The sequence below is a fragment of the Lissotriton vulgaris genome, chromosome 1_1, assembly GCF_964263255.1.
Source record: "Lissotriton vulgaris chromosome 1_1, aLisVul1.2, whole genome shotgun sequence".
Classification (NCBI taxonomy): Eukaryota; Metazoa; Chordata; class Amphibia; order Caudata; family Salamandridae; genus Lissotriton; species Lissotriton vulgaris.
The window spans coordinates 47168782-47188907 of record NC_141685.1 but is presented as its reverse complement, the minus strand read 5'-3'; the positions used below and the strand labels follow the sequence as shown (position 1 = coordinate 47188907).

At 42.9% G+C, this 20126-nt stretch overlaps 1 protein-coding gene across 1 annotated transcript in view; it reads left to right on the top strand.

Annotated features, from left to right (window-relative positions):
• Nucleotides 1-311: 311 nt before the first annotated feature.
• Nucleotides 312-20126, top strand: part of LOC147737159 (uncharacterized) — a 58916-nt gene continuing 39101 nt past the window's right edge. The window contains exon 1 of the mRNA XM_086923008.1: nucleotides 312-1883. Within this exon, the coding sequence (XP_086779134.1) occupies nucleotides 312-1883 (1572 nt within the window). The remainder of the gene's footprint in view (nucleotides 1884-20126) is intronic.

Below are 20126 nucleotides of genomic sequence, written 5' to 3'. Positions count from 1 at the left end.
GAATACACCTTATAAAAACACGGAGTGTGAAAACAAATTCAGTGTTCAAACTCGCCTCACTCGAGGCAAAATAACCGAAGTTGGGGAAAAAAGTTAACCTGTGCCAAAAAAGATACAGCCATAAATCTTATCTCACAGAATTTGACAGAATGCACACTGGGGAAAACCACTCTCAGTGCAATGTATGCCAAAAAAGTTTCAGGCGTAAATCTTATCTCACCGAGCATATGAGAATCCACACTGGGGGAAACCACTCTCCGTGCAAAGTATGCCAAAAAAGTTTCAGGCGTAAATCTTATCTCACTGAGCATATGAGAATCCACACTGGGGAAAAACCTTATCAGTGCTCTGAATGCCAGAAAAGGTTTAGTATCAAACCGAGTCTATATCGACATGCATTAACCCATTCTGTGGAAAAACTTTACCAGTGCGCTGAATGCCAAAAAAGTTTCAACCGTAAATCTTATTTCACTGAACATATGAGAATCCACTCTGGGGAAAACCCTTATCAGTGCTCTGAATGCCAGGAAAGGTTTTGTAACAAACAAAGTCTTTCTCGACATGTAATAACCCACTCTGGTGAAAAACCTTACCAGTGCTCTGAATGCCAGAAATGCTTCAGTGACAAAAACAATCTCACTCGGCATAGAAGAACCCACACTGGGGATAAACCTTATCAGTGCACGGAGTGCCAGAAATGTTTCATTGACAAAAACAGTCTCACTCGGCATAGAAGAACCCACACTGGGGATAAACCTTTTCAGTGCTCTGAATGCCAGAAATGTTTCATTGAAAAAAGCAAACTTACTGAACATACAAGAATCCACTCTGGGGAAAACCCTTATCAGTGCTCTGAATGCCCAAAGCATTTCAATCGTAAATCACTTCTAACTGCACATTTGAGATTCCACACTGGGGAAAAACCTTATCAGTGCTCTGAATGCCAGGAAAGGTTTTGTAACAAACAAAGTCTTTCTCGACATGCAATAACCCATTCTGTGGAACACCCTTATCAGTGCTCTGAATGCCAGAAATGTTTCAGTATAAAAAGTAGTCTCACACGGCACATAAGAATCCACACTGGGGAAAAACGTTATCAGTGCACTGAATGTCACAAATGTTTCAGTGAAAGAAGCTGGCTCACTCGGCATATAAGAACCCACACAGGGGAAAAACCATATCAGTGCTCTGAATGCCCAAAAGATTTCAATCTTAAATCACTTCTAAAAGCACATGTGAGATTCCACACTGGGGAACAACCTTATCAGTGCTCTGAATGCCAGAAATGTTTCAGTGAAAAAAGGCATCTCACGCAGCATATAAAAACCCACACTGGGGAAAAACCTTATCAGTGCTCTGAATGCCATAAATGTTTCAGTGAAACAAGCCATCTCACGCAGCATATAAAAACCCACACTGGGGAAAACCCTTATCAGTGCTCTGAATGCCAGAAATATTTTCAAGACAAAAGAAGTCTTTCTCAACATACAATAACCCACACTGGGGAAAAACCTTATCAGTGCTCTGAATGCCCAAAATATTTCAAACTTAAATCACTTCTAACTGCACATGTGAGATTCCACACTGGGGAAAAACCTTATCAGTGCTCTGAATGCCAGAAATGTTTCAGTGACAAAAAAAGACTCACTAAACATACAAGGACCCACACTTGGGTAAAACGTTATCAGTGCACTGAATGCGACAAATATTTCAGTGAAAAAAGCAGTCTCACTCAGCATATAAGAACACACACTGGGGAAAAACCTTATCAGTGCTCTGAATGCCACAAATGTTTCAGTCAAAAAATCAATCTCATTCATCATAGAAGAACCCACACTGGGGAAAAACCTTATCAGTGCTCTGAATGCCACAAATGTTTCAATGCAAAAAACAGTCTCACTTACCATATAAGAATCCACACTGGGGAAAAACCATATCAGTGCTCCGAATGCCAAAAATGTTTCAGCCAAAAATCTCATCTCACTGAACATGTGAGAATCCACACTGGTGAAAAAAAATATCAGTGCTCTAAATGTCAGAAAAGATTCAGAGGTAGAGATGGTTACAAGCGCCATAAGAAAACACACTGTCAAAATAATTCAGTGCTCCGAATGCCAGAAAAGCTTCAATTTTAAACTCAATCTCACTCTACATGAGCAGACGCACCCAGGGGAACAACATCATCAATGTTGTGAAAGCCAGAAATTCCTGTTTGATAGGCACAGCCTCACTAACCATAAGCGACTCCATACTGTTGAAAAACCTTATGAGTTCTCTGAATGCCAGAAAATCTGCAGAGAAAAACGATATCTCACCATGAGAAACTCCACCCTGGAGAAAGTCCTTATGCCATAAAAGCTTGTATCTGAAAGACAGTGTTATGCTTCATGAGAGATCCCACTCTGGGGAAAAACCTTATGAGTGCTCGAAATGCAAGCAAAGTTTGGTTACAAATTACTTCTCACTTGACATGCGCGAACTCACACAGGAGAAAAAAGCCTTATGTGTGTTCTGAATGTCAGATAAGGTTTAATCACGAATACAATGTCACTTCACATGAGAGAATTCACACTGGTCTAAAGCCTTAAACAGGAGGGGAAAGCCAGAACGTAATACTCGGAAAGGAGATCTCACTACACATGAGAAATGCATCCACACCAGGTGAAAAGTAAGGCATATCTTGAGTTGCAGAAAAGCTTCTAACAACCTGACTTTAGATGAGAGAGCACATATTGTAGTTGCAATAGGATTCATCAAGAAACTCTTGCAGGATAACTAAGGCTGCCCGCATGCTACCTCCAAAGAAATTTCTGGCCTGGAATTTTTTTTAATTGCAACAGTATCCACAATTTGAGTATCTGAAAGTTAAAAACTCTCAAGGTCTTTACTTTACACAGAGAAGTGTTAGTACTTGCAAAAATCAACTAATTGTCAAAAAAATCACAATTATAATGTCTTAAATTTTACTCCACCCAAAAGGTTTCTACTCACCCTTGTTTCTTAACATATGACTGATATCTATATTTTCATGATAAGATTAAGCCTAGGCGGAGTTCCTCAGTGAAGAACTCCGCGAAGTGACAAGAAAACTCTGGCGGTCTACGCGGAGTTCCGCAAGCAGCGGAGTGCGTAAGGGTCATACTGTTCGTGGTGATTTTGATCTCCTGGTGTTTGCCCCGCCCTGTAAAAATAATCGTAAATAGCACCTTGTGCCGTACAAGAGGGTGCAGCTGCTTCTAGTCGAGCTGCAGCTTTGTCAATGCGAAGGAAGGTTTCTCAACGCGAGGTGGTTGTGACCTGCCGCGACCACTCACATTGAGAAATCCGACGACCCGCTTAGAGAAATCGCGCAAGGAGGTTGATTTTGCTCGCCAACTAGACGTTGGCGAGCGCGAGCAAGGAAAAATCTCACCAGGAGGTGGATTTTCCCTGCTCCGGCAAATGACGTTGAAGAGCGCGAGCGTGAAAAAAAACCTTGCTACGCTCCATGGAGCAGAGTTTTTAGGAACTATGCGAGCTCCTCCGAGTACAGAAAACTCCACGAGCAAAGTTCACCACCCAGAATGAGATAATATACGACAGCAGGAAAACATAACAAATCAGTTACTTACCTTTGATAACGCTCTTTCTGGTGGATACTCCTTTACCTGCAGATTCCTTACCGTGTGAATATTCCCCACACGCCAGACTGGATCCTCAAACTTTAAAGCAGTCTTCCTGCATGCAGTAGGAGACATCATGCATCTCAGTGTTGACATCATCCTGCTCCAGAAGTGACAAGCGTAGACGCATGGAAGCACTTCCCATGTGCACTGTGTACAATACAGAGGCCTATGAGTTCATTATCTCACAGGTCTGTATCACATATGCAGGCCCTGGACAGATATTAATTCACCGTTTTTATCATGGTTAGAATTTAGATGAGGCCTTTTCATTTCCAAAAATTGTAATTGTATTCTCAGCAGCAAGTGTATATATAAATCGTTGAGTGATGACTGCGCAGTGCTCAAGATGAAAGAGATATGATGATAAAACCGTCCGATCCACATTTTGTACACAAAATCAGGGCTGTAAATACTTTCGTACAATACAAGTTAAGCAAAGGCTATTCTTAGAAGACATCATTTCTACGAAATAGTCCCTGTATAGTCAAAGTTTCGACCGTTCCAGTTAATTACCGTGGTCTCATCAGGACGGTAGATCGCGGCCTCTCCAATATACTTCTCAACTATATTCAATACAACCCAGTAAGGATTCTGTATCTCGGGGCAGCGTACCTGGGAGGAAGTCAAATTCAACTAAGCAGTTCCAGGTCCTGTTCGCCGGACCAAACAACTGCAGACAGTAAATCCTCGGCTTGCTGTCAAACAAGTTTGTGTGACACTTCCTGCTGAGACCACCGTCATTGACTGTCTTATCTGTGAGAAGCTGCACCAGCCCTCCTGTGATGGTGGGCCGGAAGACCTTCACCGCCAAGTGAAATGCTTGCAACTCCAACAGCTTGATGTGGAGTTGGGTCTCTGCCTGTGATCAAGGTTCCCTAATCTATGTCTCCCATATGGCCTTCCCATCCCAGAAGTGATACATCCGTCTCCACTGTTAAGTCTGGGTGGAATAGGGAGAGGGGTCTGCCACTGGCACAATCTATTTCACCGGAGAAAATGTTGGATACTGCCTACAATAAGGTGAGTCAGTGTCTGGAAGGACACGAAGAGGTTTTACGGCTGTGCCAGCTGTAGCAGCAGGTCACACAGTGGCATGATGTCCTGGACGATGCCTTTGTGTGCCATGGCCATGAAAGAACTGTGAGACCTGCTGGGTTTGCAGCAGGGTCTGGCGCTGGCAGTGTTGAAAAACACTACTGTAGCCAAAAGGGGACGAGATATGTGATGAAATTGCGTGGCGGAGGCAGACAGACCCAAGTAATCTGTCTGGGGCCTAGTCCATTTTCTTGCTTAAAAGGTGAGAGCCATCGAATAGCTTGTCCATTAACGAAGCTTAGGTATCTTTAGAAACATGTCCTCAGGAAGCCTCCAATGTAAATCCATCCTGCGTTTGAGGCAGAAGCTAGTGTTCACTGGGTTAAATTACGGATTAAAGTCCACAGGTGTGAGGGGGTCATTGAAACCTCTTACGAGATCTCTTAAGGAGGATCACAATCCACAACTCTAGAGGTGCACTGACTATTTTACTGTGGTAAAGGATGACAGGTCTCGCTTTCCAGGTCAGCCACAGTACAACCTCCTGGATCCTTTCTGGTATTACCTGAGACAAACAGGATGAGGGTTTTGAATGCTTCTAGTCCATTATATAAAACTATAGCATTAACACAGTTTGACTCAAGAACTAGGCGTTTTGTGTCCGATTTTTCAATTTCTACATTTAAATCTTGCTTCGATATTTTTTCTCTTCCATCCTGCTAATTTATATTTTTTACTGAGAACACTTCGATAGCAAGATTTTTTTTAAAGGATTATGACAGAGCGAGGGGGGTCTTTGACAGCAGGTGATGCCAAGGGTGCTCATGTTCTGATAGATGGTGACATATTAGAAAATGAATATCAGAATATTGGAATGCTTAGAGCTGAAGACAGTGGAGTTGCTCAGGCCAATAGTGACTGGTATAGACCTTCTGCTCAGACATTCCAAGGTTTGACTTTCTTTTTCTCCCTTTTTAATATATAACATTTTACCTTCAGTGGATGGACTAGACTTTCAGCCTCAGGCTATAGCGGTTGTTAAAAACCCTCTAGCTACCAACCCCCCATCACTCTGGTTCAGGACCTTCAACACGCAGTGTAGTTTTAGGCAGAGGGCTATCAAACTTTATTAAACATTGTGGAGTTGCTTTTTTAATCCATAACCTGATTATTTGATCTCACAATTCTTTACTACCAGAACATAGTATTTCATTTTTAAAACAAATCTCTTAATCAGCCTTTGAAAAAATAAATAAACATGGCATTGTATTACAACGTTAGTAAGGAATTTACAGTTGCATTTATAAGACAGTTACATTTCGCTGGCAGTGGATTTCTGGAGATATTCTACTGCTTGTTTAATTGAGGCCAGTTGAATTGCCAAATTACTATAATAACAAGCATTGGCATAGCTGATAGGTCACGCTTTTGGGACCTTATAAGTATTTAGTTATGCAGCACAATATCCTTGGTGCAACAACAACAACTGTTGCATGGCTAAACACTTATAAGGTGTTAAAAGTGAGACCTATTGGCTATGCCAATGCATGTTACATCTTGAGTTCTTATGTGTCCACTGTATTCCTGTTTACACTGTATTCCTTTTTTTGGTGTTTTTAAAAACATTTTCTAAGAACGTGAATTGACGAGGTTTAATTTTTTTTCTCTCAGTTGATATGTTTTCACCCTCTTTTGTGGATTTTTTGCAAACTGTTCACAATTTCTTTCCATTCTTTGGCTCTACCAATGTTGCATAGTGCATAGTTTCAGTATTTATTTCCCTTTTTTGCTGAGGGTGATTTTGGTATGAATTCGGACTTTCCTTATGCACTTTTACTCTGACTTTTTCCTAATCATGTTGGGTTACCATAAGGCAGACTTTGTATTTGAAATTCATCTTCCCCTTGTCACCTGATCTTATTCTGTTTTTTTCCTGACTGCAATAGACTGCTGTGCAGCTATATTTAAACTCGGTTTGTACAAATTTACTTCAAACATTTTTGTTTTCTTTTCTTTACAGGTGGTTGATCTTGCCCTTCTTTCATTACTTTGTGTAAAGCTTTACATTGTGATTTCATTTCTGTTGCTTTTTTTTTTTTTGCACGTACTTTAGAGCAGAAGTGGTTGCTTTTTGAAATAAGTTTTACTAGCAAACACAAGGAAATGATGGACGGAGCACTGAAACTTTTCAGACACTCACCCCCAGTCACAGATCTGGGTTGAGCCCATCATCGTTGTTTAGCTCACTTCGCCAACCCCAGTTCAGACCAGGCCACGTGCAAATCAGTCTTGACCCTGTGCCTCATGGGAACAGTCCAGACCGTTCTGCCAAGCCAGGTCTTTCAAGGACCGGGAACCAGCATCCTGGGACCGGTTTTGGATTAATACCTCTTATCAGCCAGGCTAGCTTGAATCCCAGGATGCTTGTTTCTGGTCCAGTTAAGATCTGACTTGGTAGTTCGGTCTGGACTGTTCCCATGAGGCACAGGGTCAAGACTGATTTTTACATGGCTGGGCCTAACTGGGGTGGAGAAGTGAGCTTAAGAACGATGATGGATTCAACCCAGATCTGTGACTGGCGGTGAGTGTCTGAAAAGTTTCAGCCTTCTGTCCATCATCTCCTTGTGTTTGCTTTGTTTGCCCTAAGTTGGCAGGGTACGCCCAGACATGGGTCCCTTGCTTACTTTGCCACTGGATTCAAGCTAGCCTGGCCGATGAGGGGCTTTACCCCGAACCTTGTCCCAGGATGATTGTATCTGAAAGAGACTATTAGCTATAGATTTGTTACCTTAGAATTACCCCCAGGCTTCCGACTGGATCCAGAGAAATGTTTTCTTAGAAGTACCCCTGCGCTTCAGTAGGAGGGGTCGGTCGACTCCGTGTCCGGCTTAGTAGTCGTGACATGACATTGTGGTGTCTACTTAGACGCCGCACTTGCGCGCTGACGTCCGTTCTTTTTTCTGCGCCAGCCAGCCCAGATCTGGAGAGAGTGTGCCTCTTAGTCAGTTTTTGACTAAACCCTTTTTCGACTTTTATCGACCTCATTTTTTTTTATATATTTCTTTTTATTAAACAATTTCGACATACATCACAGCAATTACAGTCAGGCAAGCAACATCATCATCTTACATTGTTGACATTGATATTGCAACATAAATGAGGATAAATGAGCTGAATAAATCAAGGGGATTCTGGAGTGTCCGTACTGACCTGTCGATTTGGTGGGGTGCAAATGTCGCCTCTATAGTGATTCCACGCTCCCCACACCCTACTCCGTTTCCCAGGCATCCTCTGGCCACATAGACCTACTGTTCCCTATACATACTCCAGTCTAGATCTTCCTCCCATTTCCTTAATTGGGGTGGCTGGAGTGCACCCCACTGCTGTGCAATGCTTCTTTTCGCAATCATGTATGCCAGGGTTACCCATTGCGTCGTGTTGGTATTTAAATCTGTAGGTTCCCAGACGTTGAGGATACACCTTCGCGCCTCTGGCTGCAAGTTTACCCCCAATACCTCCCGCAAGGTGTCATGTATGTGTCTCCAGTATGATTTTATATATCTTGACAGTCCCACAGTATGTGGAGTAACGTCCCTGGTTCTCCACACCCTCTTTTACACTCTGCACTCTCTGTCTTTCCCATCTGAACCAGTCGTGGCCCTGTTACATATATTCTGTGCAGGACCTCTTTTTTGAGTCTTCGACTTCTGGTAGCACAAGGGATGTCCCATCGTTGGACCGGCTTCAAGCCCTATGACTGTCACAATTTGATGTTGTCACTGCTCCGCATCTTGTGTGCCTTTGGTGCCTGGAGCATGACCACGATGCGAAGTAGTGCTCTGACTGCCCAGCCATGAACCTGAAGTCTTTGCATTTGAAGGCCTGGCAGTCTGCACCGCGCAGCTTGAAGTCCTCATCGAGAGGAAAGTCATCACCATTCCTCTTCGAAGTCTTCGCACTCCTCAAGTAAGTTGATGCACAAAAAGAAGGTAAAGAAGCATCTTCGCTTTTCGCCTTCTCTCTGTCCGTCGGCCAACGTGACGTGGGTACCGGAGCGTCATCACTCTCCGGCTTCTTCCTCGGAGCACATTTCCTAGAGCGTCCCCCGCCCAGCTTCGTCAATTTAACAAAGTACTGCACAGGAACTTTGGGCAACCCGACTCCACAGGCGTGCCTTTGGTCCCCACATACTCGGCTAGGTGCTGTAGGCCTTCGATGCCGGCGGCTCCGGCCCTTGCGCTGCAGGGTCCCGAAGGATCCAGGCCTGGATCCGGATTGGTGCTGGTCGCCTCACAGTACATTCCCCGGCACCGATTCCAGTGGAGACGCCCCAGACGCCGGGTGTGACCCCAATATCTTGCAAGTCGATGCAACCCTTTGTCTGTTCCTCATTAAGAAATATACAGTTGTGAGGCTCCTTTGACTGAAACTGAGTCGCAGGATATGGCAACAAAGTGGCTGGGTTCAGTTTTGCGCACCTCTTCAAGGTAATATGAGGTGCTAAACGTGTCAATTCATATCCTGTCAGGCGAGCACTAGTTAAGTGTTGTGTCTTAGTCTGATTCAAAAGTGCATCGACTGCATGGGGTACTAGCACCAACAGTTTATGTGACAAAACTATCCCTTCACTCGGACGTATGGACACAGCTGTTGCTGCAACTGAACGGAAGCATCCAGGCAACCCACAAGCAACAGGAAAATATGCACAGGGACGCTGCTTATCACTATGTGTCTGCACTAAAACTGACAATGCACATCCATCTTTCTCATGTACATAGATTGTAAAAGGCTTCGTATAATCTGGAGTACCTAACACTGGTGCTGAACAAAGAGCTTGTCGTAACTGTCGGAAAGCATTCTCACATTCATCTGTATTTAAGGGGCACTGAGTGTCTTTCGTCAAAAGCGCTAGCAAAGGTTTAACAATGTGTGAAAATCCTAATATCCATTTCCTACAAAACGAAGTAAAACCAATAAAGGCACAAACATCTTTCTGAGTAGAAAGTACTAGTGTGTCTAAAATTGCTTGAATGTGATATGGTGTCAGTGCACGGCCCTCCTTACACAGAAGGCGACCTAAGTAGGTTACCTTCGGTCTACAATATTGCAATTTCTTCCTTGACACTTTATGATGGTGTGTAGCAAGAGAAGAAAGCAAAGACAAAGTGCACCTCTTCACACAGTTCAGGCGTATTGCCTGCCAACAAGGTGTCATCGACATGTTTTATGAGAGCCACTGCTTTAGGCAAAACGAAAGAATCAAGCTGTCTCTTCAATGCTTGACTGTAAATACTAGGACTCTCAGTATAACCTTGAGAAACTCTACAAAATCTATACGATCGATTATTCAAAGTGAAACCGAACAAATATCGGCTATCAGGATGAATAGGGATCGAAAAGAAAGCGTTCTTCAAGTCTATCACGGAGAATATAGTTGCTGTCGGAGGAACCAAAGTAAGTAGTGTCGTTATGTCCGAAACCACAGGATATTGCGGTACTACAATCTTGTTAACTTCTCGCAGATCAATAATGAATCTGTAAATCCTTGTGTCAGTATCTTTTTTCAAAATAGGAAGAATAGGACTGTTGCAAACATTGTAAGGGACTACCTCCTCAACCCCGCCTTAATCAAATTATGAACAATGCGTATAAGTGCTTCTATGCCTTCCTGTGAAATTTTATATTGGGGCAATCGTGGCAATGAAGTGCCCTCCTTGGGCCCGATTCACAGAATGAACTTAAGACTCAATCCTAAACTTACTACTATTTTGGTATTCACAGAATGAACTTACTACTTTCTGTCTTAAGACAAACTTAAGACAAATTCCTAAGTTCTGTGAATACCAAAGTAGTAAGTTCATCATGTGAATACCAAAATAGTAGTAAGTTTAGGATTGAGTCTTAAGTTCATTCTGTGAATCGGGCTCCTTGACACTAATGTGCACTGGTGGGATAACCATCTGTCCTACATCTGTGTCTGAAGTAGCCCACAAAGTACTAGGGAGTGAAGCTAATGCAGTATCCTCTTTAACAAGATAAGATCTCTCAATTGTGGGATAAATAACATGTACTACTTCAGGAGAACATCGTATCGTAGCCCTGAAATACTCGAGCATAACAAGACCCACAATATTGTCTGGTGTGTTCGGAGAGAGCAAAAATGGACATGGAGCAGTGGACTTATCAACATGGAATGCAAGTGGTTGTGACAATGGGCTAGGGGAAGGTGTTCCATCGAACTCTATCGATTGATTGGTTGAGCCAGACAGGGGAGCCCTTGGAACCAATTATTTAGATAAGGCGCTACGAGTAGCTCCTTATCAACCAGAAAATGATCAGTAGAACCCAAAACATGTGCTGTAACATAGGGACCCCTCTGATCTACGGGAACTTCAACTGATTCCTTACCCCATCCTAGGCAATCCTATGCATAAGCATAATCTTGAAAATCAGACGGCACATAGTCGGACATTTGATATTGGTTCCTTCTATCAAAAGTGTTAAACCCATCCTGCCCACGTGTATTAGCATCAAACCTAGCACGATCACCTGTGCTTCCTCTAGGCCCTGAATATCCTGAACGATTCCTCATTTGTCCCCGTCCACGTGGATACTGCTGAGCATGCAGTGCCGGACAATCGGAAGCCCAATGTCCAAATCTCTTATAGTACGCACACTGGTCAACAGACAAATTCGAACGAGTATAAGAAGGAAAAGACGAACCATAAAATCCACGTCCACTTCTATCACTACCTCTAGAAGGCGGACCATAAGCCTGAGCCATCATAACCTTCATTTTTAATTCTTTAGTCTTCTTATCCTCATTACCCTTTGCTTCTAATTCCTGCCGTTCATAATATTGAGCCATAGTTAAAGGAGAAACCGGAGAAGAGGTAGTCCATGGGCTCTCACTGGCCTTTAGGCGATTAGCTATTCCTGGCAACAGGTTTGCGACATATTTATCGATGAACAGATGCCTGCTTGTGTCATCTGTCAAGGACTGGCCACAAAAATCGTGGAATGCCTCCTCAAAGCGCATAAAGAAATCTGGCACTGACTTCTCAGCCTTTTGCTTACACTACAATAATACAGTCCAATCTATCTTTTTGGGCGGAATAATCGTTTTTAACTTCACTAGTATGGCTGCAGGAAGATCTAAAATTAACTGACATGGTTTCTGTGCGGGTTCCCTCTCTACATCCAATCATTCTAAATCTTTCCATACTGGCCCAAAAGTCGCATGATCATCAACCTTACGTACAATTCTCCACATATCAGGGGGTAATATCAATCTGAAAAACAAATTATATCGGGCAAAGTCATAGTACAAGAGCTAATGGCTCCCTCAACTTCCTCATAAAAAGCTGCTGGATTTTACAGCGGATCAGGTAATGCAGTTTTAAGAGCCATAACATCCGCTCTATTCCAAGGAGTGTAAACCCAATTATAAATAAAATGACCCTTTGCATCAGAGGAAGCCTTATCATCACTCGTACCAGCTCCTTTAGGAGGAACAAACAAAGGTGCGGCTTCCCGCATAGGTTTCGCATGAACTATCAGTCTTATCTGTTTCGAAGATAGAAGCTTGTGCTACGCCGGTCTGAGATGTTTGTGCAGCTGCATTCGCTGCCTTTTACTCCTCTTGCAAACGGACTGCCTCAACACGCAATTTAACCAAACTCCTGATTGAGTCAGCCACCTGAGAAAAGACAAAAAGACCATCACGCATTTGCTTACAATCATTTGCTATATCAACAGGCTCCAAATCGTCAGAATGTTTCCTAAACCGTTCAACAACTTCTGCAGCAAACACTTCTGTAAAATATACTTGCTCCCTTTCCTGCCAATCCTTCATGTCACCTAAAAGTTCAGAAGCAGAAGCAGTACTACGGTCGGCTTTGCGAGCAGTAGATCTAAGCTCAGCAGAACGCGCAGTGATCAACATAGAACGAGTAGCTCGTGCTTTATCCCGATCTGTAGGAAAATCCTCATCTGACTCATAAGGAGCAGAAGAAAAAATAGACGGAGGCGGAGAACGATCTATTCAGAATAGGATAGAGTGGTCGCCAAACAGCGTATTGGCCAGTTACCTGTAAATGGCGCTCCCTCTCTTCTCTCTCTTTTAGTTCTTTTATTTAATTATTTTTAATTTCAAATGCTTTCGCATGGATGTTCTTTCGCTGTTCTTTTTCAATCTAGGCTTGTTTACGCTTCATTTGTTCACGCACTTCTTTCTCCCACATTCGCACACAGTCAAACATATCTTGCCTAGTCTTTCACTCAAACCTACATTGTTCCACATACTGAATCTTTCGCAAATCAAATGACCCATGCATAGGCCAACGCAACACAGGATCCTTATGAGTATATTTATTCCATAACGTACTGTACATTACAGAAGAAATACCATATTTAATCTACATATCCCTATTAGGCGACCCCTCCGGGGCGGCCGGTTGTACTTCATCAAGTCTCAAACTGGTACCACTACAAAAGCAACATATCCTACGAAGTGTGCTAGAAACAGGCATGCCAATAAAAGTGCAAAATATGCAGTATAATAACCAAAGTAGCACTTAAGGTACCTTTAGTACAATGTGCCATTCAAATCAAGTCAAATATAGAAAAGTCTCCTCATTACCTGCCTATATAAATTGCAATTTATATATACATCACATACAAATACAAAGTTGGCCAACACAAATTCCAAAAGCCACAGTAAGTGTGGCTAAACTAGTTTACCAATCCCAGGCATCAAAACCAACAACAAGCGCCACAGAACAACTCTTACCAATCACTTGGTGTCCAGGTTCCAACTGCCAGTTCTCAAAATCGACCAAATGGTCACTGCACTGCGAATCAACAGAAGAGATCGCAGTCGTGCACTGGCACCACCTGGATGGTCAGATCAGAAAGAAAGGAAAAACACTGTGGTTGCCAAGACTCGGGTCTCCTCTGGCAGCAATCGTGTCCAAAACGAGATTCCAATCCTTCGTTTCGACTACTCCTTCAGGCATCCGAGTCGCCAATGAACCCCGTGTTGGAGCGCCAATTTGTAGAGGTGGGCATCAGCCAGGCCTACCAGTGCTAGGAGTTCGCCCTTTTCTACACAAGTCCCCAGACCAATAGAATAGAAGTTGGCACAGAAACTGGAATAGAAAATACAAAGTTTATTAAACCTCATGAGGTGGAACTACATTCACACAACACCCTTCGGAGTGTATGAAGTAGCACACTGAATAGAAGGAGCTTGGTCCTTTTATACCCACACAGGGGCTCAAAAGAAGGCGGTACAAGTACAAGAAGAAGGTTTTAGGTACATATAAGGTCATACAGAAAAGGCTCAGTCAACAAATGGGAGGATCTAGCAGTTGCTAATCCTCGTGAACACATCCTGACAATTACATACTAGGGACAGCTGCAAGCTCAACTGAGCATGTGCGAAGCAGAAGAGCCTAAATATAACCTTTCTCTAGGCAGATTTCAAGAGCAGATAACAGCAAGGTAGGACAGATCACATGGCACGCACATGGTAGCACATGGCAAAATGGCTGCCAAAAATACAAAATGGATTCCATAAAACGGACAAGATAGCCACTAAATACAAGATGGCTTCTGCTAATGCTAACCCAATCGCTGCCAAATTACAACACTAAGGCCTATCGTAGCATTTCACAGAGGGAAAATGCATACAAAGTTATGACACAATGGTATTACATGCCCGCTCGACTGCACAAAATGTTCCCTGCAACGTCCCCCTTGTGCTGGAATGCATCTAGAGACTTCATTCACATTTGTTGGGATTGTCTGCTCCTGACCCTGCTCTGGAAGGAAGTCCTTAGTCATATTAAGGAGGTACTGTGCTACCCCCTGCCTGAGTCCACAAATACGATCCTTTTGGGCCTTAAACCTGATAACCTAAAATCACTCACTCACAGCGATTGGACTATAGCACTTCACATGCTTGGGGCGGCTAAACAACTTATAGCACTATATTGGAAAAAAGCGGAGACTCCCCCAATTGCCGCTTGGTTCGTGTGCTTGAGGTATTTAATAACTATGGAACTTTTTACAGCGTGACTGCAATCACGAGACACCCGCTTCACCGCTGTTTGGCGACCCTTAGTTAAATACCTCTGTAAAATAGAACATGCCCGTTATTTACCCTCCAAGCTTAGAGCGCTGCGACTCTTTGAGGATGCTATACTCCCGCCAGATCCTAACAGGCTTCTCACATAATTAGAACAGTCGTGCACACCAATCCCTTCAATAAGCATTAAGGCCTTCATTCTCCACACCTGACACCGTCACACAGCTAATCCCGTCCGTCCACCCAACCGCCTACGTTGCTGTATACCTCTCCTTTCTACTATCTCTTTTGCTGACTCTTTTCTGTCCATCTACCGCTATTTACTTTATATGGGCCTCTAGCCCGTGTTCTCAATGTTATTGGTTTTAAACAGGTCCTGAGACTTCTCACAACACGCTAATATTGTTATATGTACTAGATCACGCGCCGGCCTAACATGGGTTGTAGGCGACATGCTGTGTTCCAACTAGTTTATTAATGCCTTTTTCTATGCTGGGAAACACTTGAAAGCAACGCGGCCAGCCCTAAATGGGTTGTGGGCTTAATACTGTGTACATCTGGACATAAGTTCTACTCCTGATTTAGACAATAAAACAGATTTTTTTTAAAAAGATACTTCAATATGTTTGACAAAAAAATAGTTACATTTCATGACAATATTGAAATGGGAAATAACAGGAACAAATATTTACACCATATTACAAAAATATTACAGACTACATTTCGGCAATATAGGAAATTCTGAGGTTCATGTACTAATAATCAATTTGGTAAAAAGTGGTTGCTTGTGGAGTCAGCACACTCCTGTGTCTGTGATTGCTTTTAAATAAAGGCATTTTTAATGCACCCCATTTTACTTTCAGATTCACAAATGTCCCCTTGGGTTACTACCTCCTGTTACTGTTTTCAGCCCACATATGGTTTCAAAGCTTAATACAAACCTTAAAGATGTATTAAATATTTAGAAGAGAAGCTATTAACATTTCCCTTCCAAAGTCTGAATTGTTAAATGGGCTTAGTACATTTCAAAAAGGGGTTTAGCATTTGTAAACTCTGTGAATTACCAAACCAGTGGATTTTTTTAACAATAAAACCCTTGGTACATGAGGCCATTTTTCACAATTCCCTCCAAATTAAGTTTGCTAATAATGTTGGTTGAATGATAACCGGTGCACGTACCTATTTAGGGTTAGTGTTGCTTCAGATCAAATAAAAACCACCACACATAACTTACACAATACTTAAAGACAGAATTTCTGACATCCTGCTTTAATGTTTTGTTAAATATATTTGCAAATGTTGTCACTTAAACAGCAAAGCAGCAAAAGCAGCCTCTGGACATAAAATAGGATGTAATCATAATCTTTAGATACATTTTCTGAGTTTCAGGAACAATGTGTGTCTTCTGGGTTTACTCTAAACCACTATAATAAACATATTCAATCCTTTTAGATTTGATCTGTTTGTACTGGTTTCTATTGCAGACAATAATCTAGATTCAGACCAAGGATCAATTCCACCCATGGCTTTTAAAGTCTATTTATCAATGAACTCTATTAGTGTTATCGCAAATAAAACGGTAATAGAACCGATCTGAGAGATGGACCTTCAAGTATTATGCTCAGTCAATTTATTGAACAAACTATGGAGTTAAAATCTGAATAGATTAGATCCACAAGCATTGCCTGACCACTGTATTTTACATCAATAGATTACTTATCAGTACATTTTCTCTAAGTACAATTCACTCATCTTCTATTTTTTCCGGAGTTCGTGCAGGGTCTGTTTGAACTCTTTTAAAATATGGCATTTAAATTTCCAAAAGTTCAGGAATTCTAGTTTCAAGCCTGGTCAAACCTTAATGAATGCTACAGCAAAAGATGCCCTTCTGTTCCTATATTTTATTGTGCACCATGATCCAGAAATGGCATGTTTTTGCTTTCTGAGGTAAAATTCAAAACATAATTATTGTTGTTGCCATCCAAAAAATTATCACTAATTAAGAGGATAACAACACGTGGTCCTGTGATGCTTGCTGGAATGGGAAGTGTTTAATTAGAAGGTCAGTTGAATTAAAGTTTAGGTGGCAATTTCGCAAAAGTGTATGGATGTTGTATATATTTCAAATTGTTGATCTCCAAAAGGCCTAAATCAATAAATTGAATTGAAATTCAAGTTTATCCTTTGACTCCTATTGTTGGATAAGATGTGATTTTGAACCCCATGAGGCGGTTCCTTTCCAGAAAGCATTCAGGTTGTAATCATGAAACAAAGAATGCTGAGGAGGTTAAAATATTCTAATTGAATTCTAATTACATATGAAATGTTCATTGTTCAATATATTTCTCTTAGTATTTTAATGTGGGGACTTTATTGCTTTAGGAAAATAATTCGTATTTGTTTTTCTATATGTAGGAAGCATTAAAGATTGCCCAAATTTAAGAATTGTGCTATACCTTACTTTGCTGTGTTATAGTATGTTGATTTTTATGTATAACGTTTGTCAATTAAGTGTATAGCAACTGATGTTTTGTTTTGCTTTAATAATCAGCTTATGTTTATTATGTTTTATTATTCAATAAAATGTTTCAAACACAACAAATGGTAGTTGATATGTATTTACAACTGCAGCATTTTTATTGTATGGGCACTTTCAAAAAGATGGTCTGCGGGATGACGGAGGACCACATTGGCATCAGCAGGGAGAGGTTTGGGTAGGTGATTGGGGGTATATGTAAAGTTGGAGTAGGGGGAACAACGCATGTACATTGTGTCGACTGTGACTCCTGGTGTTATTGTGAGGGATACTATGCTACCCTGTAAATGAAACCCCTAGTGATTATTATCAACAAACTTCATTCGGTTTTATATAAGAAAACCATAAAAGTCATACATAAAATGATAAAACATCAGGTGATGCAAACACTTTCTTGGATGCTGTTCTAAATCTGCCCAACTGTGACTTGTTGTCTCCTGTCTGATGTTATGATCTGATAATACCAGGTAGTTGAGTGTGACTAACTGAGAAAGCAAGCCTCATGTTCAGCGTGTGGAGTGCTGCCATGCTGCTCCTTCTCCAGCCTCCTCAATGTGCCTCAACCACTCCCGGGGCAGCTCTGCCGTAGGAGGCCTCAAGTAAGCCGACGCCGCAGCTCCGGTCATGAAAGCAATAATGGTGTATACGCTGCTCCTGTCTTACCTCGTTTTCTTTTCAATTAACTCCCCTCTGCACAATTAATAGTAAAATTCTGCTGCGGATGTTTGTAAACACACTGGCGCTGATGGTGCACCGAGGTTAGTGCCGAGGGAAACGCAGAAGAAAACGCAGCGTTTTGTTCTTGGCTAAACTTGATAGGGCCGCAACCGCTGGTTTTCCCGGGCAGCCGTGGTGGGAAGCGGAGCCGGTGGGAAGTGGAGCCAAGTGCAGCCAAGTGCAGCCAAGTGCGGCCGGGCTCTGCTGCTGAGACCGGGCTACAGCGGTCTCTTGGAGCCTTTACCTGCCTGTCTGTCTGCTAATTACCGGCTAGGAAACGCCAACTATTGCCTTTGGAATCTCCTCTGGTGGGACGAGGGTCCCAGGGGATACGCTGCCCTGTCTGCATTGTTTGCCCTGCCCGCACCTCCATCTTCACTCTGGGGAGGACTGCAACCCCCAGAGTGCACCATTCCATATCACAGCTACCGCGAGTGAGGGAGAGGCGTGGCCATCGCGCTTATAGCGGTGCCTCTCCTCTCGGTGGTCTCTCAGAGTCTTTACCCACCTGCCTGTCTGCTGATTACCGGGGTGCTGTGTAGCTTGCTTGAAAGCGCGCTTGAGCGCATTGATGCAGGGACCGAGTTTCTGACTTTGAGGTTCTATTCTGAACGCTGCTGATCATTCCTCACCACTTTGCCTCTGGGGCAGTTTCTCCGCTTTGCACGCTGTGGGTGCCGTTCCAGCCAGATTTGCTGCACCTTGTGCCTCGGGGGAAGGACTACATTCCCCAGAAGGCCAAGCGCCTGGAAGTGCTAAGAGGAAGGGGAGGTGTACTTAAGCGGCACTAAGCACCGAGCGGGCGAAGCGAAGCCGAAGCCCGGAGGAGGCTTGGGCTGGGCCTCCCCTCTAACAACTGGTCCTACATCATACCATCTTTATAAAAACTTTATAACAAATCCCAGGTACAGATTTTAATTACACCTTCTCGCGTTATTGATCTGTGTGAAGGGAGATTGATACTCAACGTCGTGGGGGAGTGACTTTTTGATGCACAAAAATGAGTCATTTTGCAATGACAAATAGAAAGGGGGCCAAGGGGACTTTGGATGCAATTATAACGAGGGCAGAATCCTTACTATGCCACGAGATAGAACTAACAGAGAGGAGGTTGTTTCTAGACCCTTCATCGCACCCAAGGGGAACCTCATTAGGATTACATAATCCGGCAGGTATCTCCCAAAATTCAATTCAATCCTACTCATCACCTTATAACTTGGGGACAGCACTGGTGGCTTTGGAATTGTTGGCCCTTGTACACAACGAGCTGCTAGAACTACAAATGGATACCTCTAACGGACCAAGCATAGCCTCTAGAACTCGGACTTGCAATTTATCTAGTGGGGGCATAAAGGCTAAGCCAAAGGCAAAGGCAACCGTAAACCGTAAGAAGGGAAGGGTCTGTCAAAACAAAAACTTCAAAAAGAATCCCAGTGCCACTTACAGACTAATACGGAGGTAAAGAGTTGCTCAATAGGTACTCAGACCATGGATGTTTCATTGTCTATACAATCTTGACCCAAGGAGGATGGCACAGCCGTTAGTGCCACCGATATGACTGTACTGGACACTGCCCTTGGTCGGATCAGGGAATCAATAGACTAAATTTTTGCCTCATTGGACGGCCGTTTAAAGCTTCTGGAAGATGAATTGTCTCGGCGCACGGAGTCGCATATTACTACTGTGAACTCTTAGTTGCCCAGTGAGGGGCAGAACTCTGGCAATGCCCTTCACCATCAACCTCCATCAGTGGTCTCGGCCACATTAGAGAAATTGTGGGCAACGTCTCTGGCGATCAAGGATCTGTTGATTAAAATACAGGGTGTAGGCACAAACAACATACCATCCAGTCATCTAGGGTGCTTAGCGAGTGCATCAAACGGTGAAAATATAGCCAACCCACATATAGCGGATATCTCACAACCAGCCGTACAATCTGGGAGGGGTGTTGGACATATGAACCATCTTAATTTAGATCATAACAAAGTGACATCTGATATAGCACCCGTTAGTAATCAAAGATTGCCCAACCCAGAGATCACATATAGGGAAAGGGATAGGGTGAGTGAAGAAGGCCTGACCT